Source organism: Oncorhynchus masou, chromosome 27, assembly GCF_036934945.1.
Source record: "Oncorhynchus masou masou isolate Uvic2021 chromosome 27, UVic_Omas_1.1, whole genome shotgun sequence".
NCBI lineage: Eukaryota > Metazoa > Chordata > Actinopteri > Salmoniformes > Salmonidae > Oncorhynchus > Oncorhynchus masou.
The window spans coordinates 51,007,004-51,022,708 of NC_088238.1; the positions used below are offsets into that span (position 1 = coordinate 51,007,004).

At 47.7% G+C, this 15,705-nt stretch overlaps 1 protein-coding gene across 1 annotated transcript in view; it reads left to right on the forward strand.

Moving 5' to 3' along the window:
- The first annotated feature begins 703 nt into the window (after positions 1 to 703).
- LOC135516359 (regulator of G-protein signaling 12-like) overlaps positions 704 to 15,705 on the forward strand; it is an 80,905-nt gene continuing 65,903 nt past the window's right edge. The window contains exons 1-3 of the mRNA XM_064940617.1: positions 704 to 871; positions 1,601 to 3,571; positions 15,215 to 15,316. Coding sequence (XP_064796689.1) covers positions 1,694 to 3,571; positions 15,215 to 15,316 — 1,980 coding nt within the window. The 5' untranslated portion in view covers positions 704 to 871; positions 1,601 to 1,693. The remainder of the gene's footprint in view (positions 872 to 1,600; positions 3,572 to 15,214; positions 15,317 to 15,705) is intronic.

Here is a 15,705-nt window from a genome sequence, read left to right on the forward strand (position 1 = left end):
GAAGGGAGTTGAATGTAGTTTTGCCACATATAGGCTTTGCATTTTACATTTGTGAAAACAGCTAAATAATATACAGAAAAATATACAAAAAATATCAATAGCCTGCTTATTCGATTCAAATGACTATCTATCACTTCACTATCTTACAAGGCCTAAGGTTTTTGTCCAGGGTTTTAGTAGGCCTAAACATGCATAAAACTTCTCGGCTTTCACTGACTCACTGTGTCTATTTGACTGTGGTGTGCAATAGGACCATGTGACTCACTCCTATTGCGGACCTTGCAGCATTTTGACCATAATTCACTGTTTTTTTGTTGTTGTTTTTCTTTCCTGGCAGGATGCAACAAATGATCACCTCTTGAGAGGTGTAATTCATCCTGTCATGTTAATTAGCTTGTTATATATACATTATTAATTTTGTGGTGGTTGCATTTAATAGCCATTTAGGCTACATCTGCATAGTTATTTGTCATGCTTAGTAAAGTGTAAATTAGTAATGATATGTGTTTGAAATGTGACCTGAACAACATCAACAATGTTTTTATTCAGGCTATCAATTTCAGATGATCAGAACCAATAGGATCACCGCAAATATTTGAATATTGAGCTCTCAGACAGGGGGATTGGCGTAAGAAATCACGTGCTCTGAAAACGATGTCATGGTTACTATGAAAGACGCTTTGTATTCCCCCAGCAACGAATGGAGGCGGGTGGAGTTTGTCATCCGTGGTATATGAAATACCATAATACTGGAGGGAAACTTTGGAAAATATAAATTATGTTACGGAAACTACGCACGTGTGGATTTCTAACTAGTTTGGACTGTTGGGAGTATGCAACCTTTAAACTGACTTCATGAAGCTTTTAAACGGTAATTTCAGTCTCAGCACTGGCAACATTGTATCTAGACGTCGATAGTGTGGGAGACTACTTTACATTTAATACTAAGAAATATTTTAGCAAGGCTATATTTTGTTTTGTTGTATTTTGATGGACAATGCCGAACTAGTCTGCTGTTTTGTAAACATTTAACCAAGAGTGGTAGAGAAACGATGTCAAACGAAACCAAATCAAGGCGCTCGAGCATGTTTCTTTAACAAACGCCTCGCTTGAATGCTCGTGCATTGATTGAACGGTTCTCGAGAAGGGGGCCAGCTGGCGCTGTCTACTCTTTGGCAAGGAGATGGTTCATTTGCACGCTGACATGGAACGAGGCTAAATGGTCTCTTCAACCCACACTTGTCTGCTTAAACTATAACAACTCATGTATATATTTTCGTTACAAAAAATTGGAGATTGTTATAGTGTGCAGCATTATTGCTGCAGAATGAAATCTTACAGTATTTTCTTTACAGTGAATGTTTCTAAAATAAAGGGGAAATATATTTTTTGGCTTTTGTGCACAATACATTGTATCACACCATTATTATTTAGTTTATACATTGTATAACAAACTATATGTTGTGTACCATAATGATATCACATGATAAGTGTTACAGTTTCAGTTTGTTAAAAATAATGTTACAGTAGGCCTATGCCTAATCATTATTTGATACACTGTATCTCACTCAGCTTAAATCTCTCTCTTGTCTACTTTTAGTGTTTACACTTCAGTGTTGGCACTAAAAAGATACCACTCCAGAGTGACATTCGGTTCCAACGCTCTGCATCTGAAAAAACGGCCACATTCAGGATGAGGATGCTGGGACAGGCTGAAGGGGCGCGGAGGCGTCTGGATTTGACCTCTCCTCATGAAGTCAGACGGGTTGAGGTTGTTCGGGGACGTGTAGGATACGGGTTTACCTTATCGGGACAAGGCCCGTGCCTCTTGAGTGGAATATTGGAGGGCAGCCCTGCAGACCATGTGGGACTGAAGCAGGGGGATCGTATAGTGAGCGTCAACGGAACTGATGTGGCAAAGGCATCCCATGAGGCTGTGGTGCAGTTGATTGGCACCTGTAAAGGCCCCTTACGGTTGGTGGTGCTTGTCGGGAGTGGGCCCTTGGTGGACCTATCCTCCAAGGACGAGGAGTTAAGGATTTCTAGAACAGAAGGAAAGGAGCTTTTTCAGAAGGGGGGAGTTTTTCGCACTGTTTCAGCCCACTCTGGCAACTTGTCCTCTAACTCCGTAAATGCCACCCCAGCTAATCCAAGACCTGTGTCAGAACCTGACATGTCCCACTGGATCCAGCCTTCGAACTCCAAAACTCAGCCTGTCTTCCTGTCTGCGGAGGAAACCGCCCGAGTGGCAGACGGCGACTCTGTTTTCAACGAGCAGGAGGATGATGTGAATCGAGACTGGAGTATTCTGAACACAGCCATGGTGGTGGGCTACCTCGGCTCTACTGAACTGATCTTGGCCTTGTCCAGACACGGCTCAGAGGACGACTGCCTACAGGTGATCCGCGGGTGTATCAGACATATGGGCACAGAGCAGGAGACCCACACTCTGGTGATGATGAGGATCATGTTCGACTGCGTCCGCCTCTGTGATGACACAGGAGCCGTCCTGGCCGCCTTCCCTGCCGAGAACCTTGTCCTGGGCGTGGTGTGTTCCGAGGACAGGCGCTTCTTTTGTCTGGTCACCACTGCACACATCTCTGGCGGCCACGTTGGCCAGAACGGTCCCCTGAGTACCTCATGCCACGTCTTCTTCATCGACCCTGAGCTGTGCCACCACAGTGACCACCTGGGCATCACAGGGCGCTTCGGCTTCGACTGCACCCCCGACCCAGACACCCAGGGCTGCCTGGAGTTCCCCCTCACTCCCCCCTCCGTTCTCCAGTTTGTATCTGTCTTATACTGTGAAATGGGGGAGGCAGTGGATAGGCTTAGAACCAGGCTGGACAGAGACTCAGCCCACCACCTCCACACGCAACAGAATCACAGCAGCACCGGTAAGAATGGCAGCGCCAGCAGCAACGGAGACAGCGGGATCGGAAACACCTCCCCCCCTGAGGACAGAGCGGACAGGGATTTCCCCATCGCCCGTGGAAACGACCCTGGGGGCCAGCTCCCCAGCTGTCCATGGGAGGATTACCCCCAGGCTGAAGGAGACCTCACCCAAATAGTAGCTCATCAAAATGGCTGGCTAAAACTAAACGGCCATTCTAATCCAGGCAGCACAAATTCCCTTTCCGAATCTCTACCTGGCCCGGCGTCATTAACCGGCCTATGCGGTGGTCCTCCTCCCAGGTTGGAGTTTCAGTTCAAGCCCCCGCCACCACCGTACCCTCTGGCTAAGAACCAGAAACAGAACCTAACAGGAGGAGGCTCCTTAAGAAGCAGTCAGCGCTGGTTCTCTATGAGTGTTAAGCAGAGGTGGCCTAAGGGCCGAGGTGGAGAGCCCGAGTCCCAGGCAACACCGGCCACTAACAGCTGGTCAGGACCAGCCACGGTGGGTAGCACCAACGCTCTGCCACCCCCCATGAGCCAGATCCCACCAGACAGGTACCTGGCAGCAGAGACCATGATGCTGCTGCCCCAGAGGGAGGAGTGGGCCAAACGACTCTGGAGAGTAGAATCTGGAGAGCTGCTGAATGGAAATCCCAGGAAAGATGCCAATACCAAGGTGAGATAAGAAGAGGGAATGCTGTTGTGTTGCATGATGTGTCAATGGTTGTATGTGTTTACTGAATGTATTTATCCTTTATCTAACTAGGCAAGTCAGTTAAGAACGAATTCTTATGTACAACAACAGCCCACCCCAGCCAAACCCTAACAACACTGGGCCAATTATGCACCACACTATGGGACTCTCAATAACAGCCAGTTGTCATACGGCCTGGAATTAAACCAGGGTCTGTAGTGACTCTTCTAACACTGAGGTGCCGTGTCTTAGACCACTGCACCACCCAGGAGCCCAGAGTAAAATTTTCCAGGGTGTAACCCTAACCCAAAGTTAAGATAGCTCCTATATTTTCCTTGTGCAACGCAACAAAAATACATTTGCATGTTCCCTTCTGTTTAGCATCTGGTTTTGTGTTTCTGTTTGCTTTATGTTCAACTACATTCTACAGGAAGTGATAAAACAGTTGCAGGAGTTGAGTTGCCAGGCACTGAGAGGTTGGACAGACCATTCACTCTGACACAACAGCCATTTCACTGCTGTGAATTGAGCTTGAAAAAGCTACCTGTTAGTGTATACCTCAATGATGTCATTGTCATAAATCCACATCCAGAGAAAGTTCAGTTCCAAACAGCCTTTTCTGTTCTTCTCCTCATTGTCCACAAGATGTCCCTGTTTCACTATTTAACTGTGATGGGAGTGAGTTTCCCCATGGAAGAAGTACTTAAATGGCTACTTACAGGTAACTGCAAAAATAATGGAAACACTTGAGTAAATGTGGGATACAAAGTTTATTGAAAGCAGGTGCTTCCACACAGGTGTGGTTCCTGAATTAATTAAGAAATGAACATTCCATCATGCTTAGAGTCGTGTATAAATATGTTGGGCAGGCTATTATTTTGGCCTTTATCACAGTAAATAAATTATATTCGTCACATTCTTCGTTAACAACAGGTGTAGACTAACATTGAAATGCTTACTTACGGGCCCTGTCCAGCAATGCAGGTGAAAGAAAATAGCAAAGTAATAATAAATACACAATGAGTAACGATAACTTGGCTACACAGGAGGTTGGTGGCACCTTAATTGGGGAGGACGGGCTTGTGGTAATGGCTGGAGCGGAATTAGTATAATGGTATCAAATACATCAAACACATGCTTTCCATGTGTTTAATGCCATTCCATGTGCTCCGTTCCAGCCATTATTATGAGCAGTCCTTCCCTCAGCAGCCTCCACTGCTTGGCTATATATATGGGGTACCAGTACCAAGTTGATGTGCAGGGGTATGGGGTAATTGAGGTAGATAGAGTGCCTTCATAAAGTATTCATACCCCTTGACTTATTCCACATTTAGTTGTGTTACAGACTTTGTTTCTCACCCATTTACACACAATACCCCATAATGACAAAGTGAAAACATGTTTTTAGATTTTTTCCCCCCGCAAATTTATTTTATTTCCCAGTTCTTAACGATTACAAACATACCCATAACATGATGCAGCCATCACTATGCTTGGGTGGAGAGAGTGGTAATCAGTAATGTGTTTTATTGGATTTGCCCCACTTTGTATTCAGGACAAAAAGTGGCTGAATTGCTTTGCCACATTTTTTGCAGTATTACTTTAGTGCCTTGTTGCAAACAGGATGCATGTTTTGGAATATTTTTATTCTGTGCAGGCTTCCTTCTTCTCATTCTGTCAGTTAGGTTAGTATTGTGTAGTAACTACGATGTTGTTGATCCATACACAGTTTTCTTGTCACGACTTCCGCCGGAGTCGGTCCCTCTCCTTGTTCGAGCGGCGCTCGGCGGTTGACGTCACCGGCCTTCTAGCCATCGCCGATCCACTTTTCATTATCCATTTGTTTTGTCTTTATTTTCTACACACCTGGTTTCAATGCCCCCATTACACGTTCATTATTTCCCCCATGTTTGTGTGCGTGTTTGTTTTATTGTTCAGGCTGTTACTGACGACTGGTATTTTGTTGCTTTGTTATTACGCCCGTTTATTTCGTGGTGCCGGTATTTTTCCCACATCATAATATTGTGTTTATACTGGTGTTATCTTGTATTAAACACCTTGTCCACGCATCTCAGCTCTCTTGTGCCTGACTCCTTTCACCAGTTACCCACAGCCTTGACAGAAACATGCACCCACTCAAAATGGAGTCAGCAGGAGCAGGTGCCCCTGCAGCAGGGGTTGAGGAGCGAGTCCAGCAGCACGCTGCCATGCTACAGCATCTCGGCAGCGCCATGGATCGTGTTCTACAAACCATGGAGTGCTGGGAGAGAAGAGAAGTCCCTCCAGCGTCTCCACCAGCACCACCAGTCTCACCATCACTCACCCCTCCTTCACCCGGGCCCAGTGGGATTCGGCTCGCCCTCCCGAGGGAGTATGATGGAACGGCGGTGGTTTGTCAGGGGTTCTTGCTAGAGCTCTACCTGGCAACCGTCCACCTGGCTCCCTCGGGCCGTGAGAGCGTGGCCACCCTCGTCTCCTGCCTCTCAGGGAAAGCTCGGGAGTGGGCCAACGCCGTATGGGGAGAAGAAGAAGCGGTGTTGGACCACTTCAAGGATTTCCCCCACCGCTTCCGGGCAGTCTTTGACCACCCGCCTGAGGGTAGAGCGGCGGGTGAACGTCTCATCCACCTGAGGCAGGGGACGAGGAGCGCACAGGAGTTTGCGTTGGAATTCCGGACCCTGGCCGCCGGTGCGGGATGGAACGACAGGGCCCTGATTGATCACTACCGGTGCAGTCTGCGCGAGGACGTCCGGCTGGACAACCTGCTGGCTACCCGCGGACGTCCAGATCGGGGTCTGTCGGTTCCATCCCCCAGCACCACCGCTCCGACGCCCATGGAGCTGGGAGGTGCTGCACTTAGGGCGACCGGAGGAGGGGCCATTCCATGCACCATCTGTGGCCGCAGAGGTCACACTGCCGTTAGGTGCTGGGGAGGTTCCTCTGGGAGTCGAGGCAGCAGGCGGGGCACTCTCGTGTCACCCCAGGTGAGTCGGAACCAGGCTCAACCAGAGCCCCCTGTTGCTCACATGTTTTTGTTTATTCATTTTCCTGAGTTTTCCCCGCATTCCCAGCATAAGGTACTCGTAGTTTCAGGCGCAGCTGGGAATTTTATTGACATATCATTTGCCCATAGTTTAGGGATCCCCATTGTTCCTGTGGATATACCCTGCCCTGTGCACTTCCTAGATAGTCGACCATTAGGGTCAGGGCTAATTAGGGAGGCTACCGCTCCACTGGGCAAGGTTACGCAGGAGGGTCACAAGGAGAGAGTCAGTCTCTTCCTTATTGATTCTCCTTCATTTCCCGTGGTGCTGGGCCTACCCTGGTTGGCCTGTCATGACCCCACTATTTCGTGGCAACAGAGGGCTCTCTCGGGGTGGTCACGAAAGTGCTCAGGGAGGTGTTTAGTGGTTTCCGTCAGTGCTACTACGGTGGAAATTCCAGATCAGGTCTCCACCGTGCTCATCCCCTCTGAATATGCCGATTTGTCCCCATCGACGGGGGATTTGTCCCCCATCGACGGGGGGATTGTGCGATAAATATCCTGGTAGACGCAGCACTTCCCAGGAGTCACGTGTATCCCCTGTCGCAAGAGGAGACGGCTGCTATTGAAACATATGTCTCAGAATCTCTGGGGCAGGGGTACATTTGGCCCTCCACTTCACCTGCCTCCTCGAGTTTCTTTTTTGTGAAGAAGAAGGATGGAGGTCTGCACCCATATATTGACTGTCGAGGCATCAACCAAAACACTGTGAGGTACAGTTACCCGCTACCTCTCATCGCCAGTGTGATCGAGTCAATGCACGGGGCGCGCTTCTCAGGAAGCAGGAGCCCTTACAACCTGGTGTGTATCCGGGAGGGGCACGAGGGGAAGACGGCATTTAGTACCACCCCAGGGCACTATGAGTACCTCGTCATGCCGTATGGGTTGATGAATGCTCCATCAGTCTTCCAGGCCTTTGTAGACAAGATTTTCCGGGACCTGCATGGGCAGGGTGTAGTGGTGTATATCGACAACATTCTGATATACTCCGCGACGCGTGCCGAGCACGTGTCCCTGGTGCGCAGGGTTCTTGGTCACTGTTGGAGCATGACCTGTACGTAGTCGATGAATGCTGTTCATCGACTACAGCTCAGCATTTAACACCATAGTACCCTCCAAACTCGTCATCAAGCTCGAGACCCTGGGTCTCGACCCCACCCTGTGCCACTGGGTACTGGACTTCCTAACTGGCCGCCCCCAGGTGGTGAGGATAGGTAACAACATCTCCACCCCGCTGATCCTCAACACTGGGGCCCAACAAGGGTGCGTTCTGAGCCCTCTCCTATACTCCCTGTTCACCCACGACTGCGTGGCCACGCACGCCTCCAACTCAATCATCAAGTTTGCGGATGACACAAAAGTGGTAGGCTTGATTACTAACAACGACGAGACGGCCTACAGGGAGGAGGTGAGGGCCCTCGGAGTGTGGTGTCGGGAAAATAACCTCACACTCAACGTCAACAAAACTAAGGAGATGATTGTGGACTTCAGGAAACAGCAGAGGGAACACCCCCCTATCCACATCGATGTAACAGTAGTGGAGAGGGTAGTAAGTTTTAAGTTCCTCGGCGTACACATCACAGTCAAACTGAATTGGTCCACCCACACAGACAGCATCATGAAGAAGGCGTAGCAGCGCCTCTTCAACCTCAGGAGGCTGAAGAAATTCGGTTTGTCACTAAAAGCACTCACAAACTTCTACAGATGCGCAATTGAGAGCATCCTGTCGGGCTGTATCACCGTCTGGTACGGAAACTGCTCCGCCCACAACCGTAAGGCTCTCCAGAGGGTAGTGAGGTCTGCACAACGCATCACCGGGGGCAAACTACCTGCCCTCCAGGACACCTTCACAACCCGATGTCACAGGCAGGCCATAAAGATCATCAAGGACAACAACCACCCGTGCCACTGCCTGTTCACCCCGCTATCGTCCAGAAGGCGAGGTCAGTACAAGTGCAGCAAAGCAGGGACCGAGAGACACAAGCTGTTTTTCAATCTCAAGGCCATCAGACTGTTAAACAGCCACCACTAACATTGAGTGGCTGCTGCCAACACACTGACTCAACTCCAGCCACTTTAATAATGGGAATTGATGGGAATTTATGTAAAATATATCACTAGCCATTTTAAACAATGCTACTTAATATAATGTTTACATACCCTACATTATTTATCTCATATGTATACGTTAATACTGTACACTATATCATCTACTGCATCTTTATGTAATACATGTATCACTAGCCACTTTAAACTATGCCACTTTGTTTACATACTCATCTCATATGTATATACTGTACTCGATACCATCTACTGTATCCTGCCTATGCTGCTCTGTACCATCACTCATTCATATATCTTTATGTACATATTCTTTATCCCTTTACACTTATGTGTATAAGGTAGTAGTTTTGGAATTGTTAGCTAGGTTACTCGTTGGTTATTACTGCATTGTCGGAACTAGAAGCACAAGCATTTCGCTACACTCGCATTAACATCTGCTAACCATGTGTATGTGACAAAAAAAATTTGATTTGATTTATGGAGCATGACATGTGCGTCAAGGCTGAAAAGTGCCTATTCTTTAAACAGCCCGTCTCCTTTCTAGGGTACCGCATTTCCACTTCAGGGGTGGAGATGGAGAGTGACCGCATTTCAGCCGTGCGTAATTGGTCGACTCCCACCACGGTAAAGGAAGTGCAGTGGTTTTTAGGGTTTGCCAACTACTACCGGAGGTTTATCCGGGGTTTTGGTCAGGTAGTGGCTCCCATTACCTCACTGCTGAAGGGGGGACCGGTGCGTTTGCAGTGGTCGGCTGAGGCGGACAGGGCTTTTGGTCACCTGAGGGCTCTGTTTACCTCGGCTCCGGTGCTGGCTCATCCGGATCCCTCTTTGGCGTTCATAGTGGAGGTGGACGTGTCCGAGGCTGGGATAGGAGCCGTGCTCTCTCAGCGCTCGGGTACGCCACCAAAGCTCTGCCTCGTGCCTTCTTTTCGAAGAAGCTCAGCCCGGCGGAACGAAACTATGACATGGGGGACCGGGAGCTGATGGCTGTTGTCAAGGCTTTGAAGGCGTGGAGACATTGGCTTGAGTGGCTTAAACACACTTTTTTCATCTGGACGGACCACCGCAACCTGGAGTACATCTGGGCGGCGAGGAGACTGAACCCTCACCAGGCAAGGTGGGCCATGTTCTTTACCCGTTTTGTCTTCACCCTGTCCTACAGACCCGGTTCCCAGAATGCGAAGGCAGACGCACTGTCCCGGATGTATGACACAGAGGAGCGGTCCATGGATCACACTCCCATACTCCCGGCTTCTTGCCTGGTGGCACCGGTAGTGTGGGAGCTGGACGCGGACATCGAGTGTGCGTTATGTACAGAGCCAACTCCCCTCCAGTGTCCAGCTGGGTGTCTGTACGTTCCGTTTGCTGTCCGCAACCGTTTGATCTATTGGGCCTACACGTCATCATGGCATCAGTCGGACAGTGCGCTGTCTTAGAGGGAAGTACTGGTGGTCCACCTTGGCTAAGGACGTGAGGGTTTATGTTTCCTCCTGCTCGGTGTGCTCCCAGTGCAAGGCTCCTCGGCACCTGCCCAGAGGGAAGTTACAACCCTTACACATTCCACAACGGCCGTGGTAGCACCTGTCGGTGGACTTCCTGGCGGATCTTCCTCCCACACAGGGTAACACCATGATCCTGGTTGTTGTGGATCGGTTTTCTAAGTCCTGCCGTCTCCTACCTTTGCCCGGTCTCCCTATGGCCCCACAGACTGTGGAGGCCCTGTTCACACACGTCTTCCTGCACTATGGGGTGCCTGAGAACATAGTATCTGATCGAGGTCCCCAGTTCACGTCAAGGGTCTGGAGGGCGTTCATGGAACGTCTAGGGGTCTCGGCCAGCCTTACCTCAGGTTTTCACCCCGAGAGTAACGGGCAGGTGGAGAGAGTAAACCAGGATGTGGGTAGGTTTCTGCTGTCTTATTGCCAATACCGGCCGGGGGAGTGGGCTGCGTTCATACCCTGGGCAGAGATGGCCCAGAACTCGCTACGCCACTCCTCTACAAACCTCTCCCCCTTCCAGTGCGTACTGGGGTACCAGCCGGTTCTGCCGCCGTGGCATCAGAGCTAGATCGAGGCTCCTGCGGTGGAGGACTGGTTTAGGAACTCAGGGGAGACATGGGACGCCACTCTTGTGCACCTTCAGCGGGCCGTGAGGCATCAGAAAGCCAGCGCAGACCGCCACCCCAGTGAGGCCCCAGTGTTCGTACCGGGGGACTGGGTCTGGCTCTCGACCCTCCACCTGCCCTGCCTTGAAGCTGGGCCCGCAGTTTGTGGGGCCACTCAATGTCCTGAGGAGAGTGAACGAGGTTTGTAACAGTTTACAGCTTCCCCCAGATTACCGTATAAACTCCTCGTTCCATGTGTCTCTCCTCAGGTTGGTGGTGGCTGGTCCACTCCAGGAGTCTGAGGTGCAGAAGGTCCCTCCGCTCCCTCTGGACATCGAGGGGGCCCCGGAGTATGCAGTCCGATCCATACAGGACTCGTGGCGTCGGGCAAGAGGCGTTCAGTACCTCGTGGAGTGGGAGGGGTACGGTCCGGAGGAGAGCTGCTGGGTGCCGGTGGAGGACGTATTGGACCCTTCGATGCTGCGGGAGTTCCACCGTCTCCATCCGGATCGCCCTGCACCTCGCCCTCCGGGTCGTCCCAGAGGCCGGTGTCGGCGCACTGCTGGAGCTGCGTGTCAAGGGGTGGGTACTGTCACGACCTCCCCAGAGTCGGTCCCTCGCCTTGTTCGAGCGGCTCTCGGCGGACGACGACAACGGCCTTCTAGCCATTGCTGATTCACTTTTCATTTTCCATTTGTTTTGTGTTTTCTACACACCTGGTTTCAATTCCCCCATTACATGTTCATTATTTAACCCTCTGGTTTAGTCCCATGTTTGTTTTATTGTTCAGGCTGTTACTGACGGCTGGTATTTTGTCCTGGGTTTTGTTATTACGCCTGTTTATTTCGTGGTACCGGTATTTTTCCTGCACCATAGTATTTATACTATGTTATACTACTATACTATGTGTTTATACTGGTGTTATCTTGTATTAAATACCTTGTCCACGCATCTCAGCTCTCCTGCGCCTGACTCCTTTCAACAGTTACCCACAGCCTTGACATTTCTTCTATCACAGCTATTAAACTCTGTAACTGTTTTAAAGTCACCATTGGCCTCATGATGTAATTCCTAAACAGTTTCTTCCTCTCCGGCAACTGAGTTAGGAAGCACACCTGTGGCTTTGTAGTGACTGGGTGTATGGATACACTGCCCAATATATAATGAATAACTTCACAATGCTCAAAGGGTTATTCAATGTCTGCTTTTTTCTTCTTCTTACCCATCTACCATTAGGTGCTTTTCTTTGTGAGGCATTGGCAAACCTCCCAGGTCTTTGTGGTTGAATCTGTGTTTGAAATTCACTGCTTGACTGCTAATTGTATGTGTGGGGTACAGAGATGGAGTAGTCATTTAAAAATCACGTTAAACACTATTATTGCACATTTTTTACTCCTCAACTTATTTAGGCTTGCCATAACAAAGGGATTGAATACTTATTGACTCAAGACATTTCAGCTTTTCATTTTTTAAATTAATTTGTAAACCAAAAATTGAGAAACATAATTACACTTTGATATTATATGGGGTATTGTGTGACCCCCAAAAAATCTCTGTTTAATTAATTTCCAATTCAGGCTATAACACAGCAAAATGTGGAAAAAGTCAAATGGTATAAATACTTCCTTAAGGCACTGTATGTACATACAGTATAACTAGGAATAAAGTGACTAGGCAACAGGATGGATAATAAACAGTAGCAGCAGCGTATGTCAAAAAAAGTTTGCGCAAAAAGTGTCAATGCAGACAGTCCGGGCACCTATTTGGCTAACTATTTAACTAACTATTTTGCTGTCTTATGGCTGGGGGGTAGAAGCTGTTCAATGTCCTGTTGGTTCCAGATTTGGTGCATCGGTACCGCTTGCCATTCGTTAGCAGAGAGAACCGTCTATGACTAGGGTGGCTGGAGTCTTTGACAATTTTTAGGGCCTTCCTCTGACACCGCCTGGTATAGAGGTCCTGGATGGCAGAGAGCTCGGCCCCAGTGATGTACTGGGCTGTACGCACTACCCTCTGTAGCGCCTTGCGGTCGGATGCCAAGCAGTTGCCATAACAAGCGGTGATGCAGCCAATCAAGATCCTCCCAATGGTGCAACTGTAAAACTTTTTGGGGATCTGAGTGCCCATGCCAAATCTTTCAAAGCCTCCTGGGGGGGGGGAGGTGTTGCCATGCCCTCTTTATGACTGTGTTGGTGTGTGTGGACCATGATAGATCCTTAGTGATGTGGACACAGAGCAACTTGAAGCTCTCAACCTGCTCCACTACAGCCCCGTCAATGTGAATGAGGGCATTCAGCCCTCCGTTTCCTGTAGTCCACGATCAGCTCCTTTGTCTGGCTGATTTTTGATTATTTTTTTACTTGTTAAGTTAATGTCGATCTACTGAGACAAAAAGGACAATGTCGCTGTTTAATTCAATAAGAGAAAAGCTTTGAAATAGAAAGTTGAAAATAAATAGAAGGGAGGGCCAGAACAGTAGTCTAATGCTTGGGAAAGATTTGGTGAAAGAGGATGATAGCAGTGTTATGTGTGATGATTGTGAGGCACTATAGAAATTCGACAGTCGCAAGATGGGGACTTCAAAATGTCACATCAAGGGAACTGTACTGTTCAGATGGGTTAAATGGAATTCTAGCCTATCTATTTCTATTTGCGGGCTAGGGTTAGGTGTTTTCCTCACAGTTTCACTTTATCACATACTGTGTAGAAGGCCGGTTGCGGATGGGTTATTAGCAGTTGCGGGCTGGTGAACAAACAGCTGACCCACGCATCACAAGGCCCAACGCCCTATTAAGACACTTTATGATGGTGTTTCCTTTATTTTGGCAGTTACCTGTATACTGTATACTCAATATGTTTCCTGTTGACACAGAAGTAAAGGTGCATTCTAAACTTTTGGAAAAATCCTCAAAACATATTACAGTACTTTGAAAAGCCAATACAGAAAGTTAACCTTTTATAATATGTTTCTCCTGTGGCTATGCTATTGCATGCATGAGTACAGTAGATAAAGATGGATTTGTTCCATGGAATATCAGGCGTTTGGCAAAACAGAATCTTTGCACAAATTGAGAGAATCCTCCTCTACCATCTGATGCATTTTTATTTCCGCTCTTCTTTCTGGTACAGAGAGCAGATTACCCGAGTCAGATGATAGGGGAAAATATTACGCTGTTTATCGTTGTGTTTGTCTCTCGCTGTTTATCCAAGCAAAAGTTATTATCCTGTGTGCATACACCGGATGAATAATGTGTCTGTCTGAAATGTCCTCTGTTCTGAAAATAAGTTTTGCACAGGAAGCTAAGGCAAATTACAGGATAGAGCCCATGTGATACCATGGTAATTACCGGCAGTTTTTTATTCCAGCTCAGACATTAGGCTGGGCTTTCACCCATCATTATAATAGCAGGGCTGCTGGCGAAATGTGTGTCTCATGCTCCTTTAGTCTAGCAGTGAAACGGTGAGATTAAGGTGCAGATGAAAGGGGAGGAGTTGAGTTTGATGGAGGCTTTTGAGGTAAAGTAGGTGACACTTATTTTTTCACTACCTCAGCTCAACTGGTGTCTGTGAAATCGTCAACATTGTGCAGAACTGAGACTAATGGGCCGTGTGTGTGTGTGTAGCCAGTCCGTTATTTTTGTACAATCTGTTGGCCAATCACAGTTATGTTGTCGGGCAGGAAGGGAGTTGCGTGTCAGGACCCCTGTTTATTTAAGGACACGCCATATGGCCTGAAGGTCATGGCAGGAAGAACATCTGTCATCATCTTGGTTGGTTTACATCATCTTGGTTTAATTGCCCAGTGAGATAGTTCCCTATCACTCGCAAATCTCTCCAAAACTACAAGCTTGTACAGTGTATAGGGATATGCCTATTTTGTATGGAAATGTTTTCCAGACAAAGGGATGATCACCATTGACAAGTTTACTTTACTAATCCCTAATGCTTACATCATGTTAAAGGTGTTATGTCATGTTTATGATGGTGTTATGTAGGCTCATGACCCATAGCTAAGTATGACAGAAACCATGATAGGATCAGTGGTCCATGTAGTAGTGTGATGTTTTGGCACAGTCATTATCCCTTTCCTGCAGTCAAATGACCTTGTGGCCTCATGGGTAGAATGTTATTAATAGTTTTCATAATTAATCAACATTTCTTTTTTCTTTTTTCGAAAAGTTTTGTTATATTTCAGTCTTCTGTGATGTATATGAAGTATCAAAATGGAATTCATTTCAACTCTATATCTGCATGGTACAGGTGTCTTATTTTTTTAAAGCCCATAACCATGTGTGTGAGATGTGTACTTTTGTTTCAAAGTAGATTTGTTTAAGACTACTAAGAAATACTCAGTGTGACCTTGATTTAGCCCACTGCAGTAAAAGGTTAATGTTCTCTCTTCTCCCCATGACAGGGTTCCAAGTTCTGGGGCATTGGCGCCGGACGCTCCTCTGGCCGTCGCTCCATTGGACACTCCAAGAGGCTCAGCCTGGCACGATCACTGGACGACCTGGAGGTAGGCCCTATGTCCAGTGCAGTATTTATAACTGTTGTCATATCATTTAAAACCTAGCACCATCCTACTCGGTTTGCCTGGTATTAACCCCATTTGTGTTTCTGGAATTTGAGTTTTTTTGAATTAGAGTAAAATATCTGGTGTTCAATCAACTTAATTCAATAAAACTCTGCTCTGGCTTATTGTAACATTGTAAAATGGCCCTGTAACGTTGTGTACCCTTCTTTATTGGGAACTGCATTTTGCATTCCTCCGCTTATATGCGGAGGAGTTGGTCAGCTTGACTAATTTGGACATTCAGCCGAACCTCCCTCCCCCGTTCTGCTCCAGTTTCCATTCTTTTTGAACCTTTCATTTCTGTTTGCCTTCAACTCTCATATTTGGTGCCA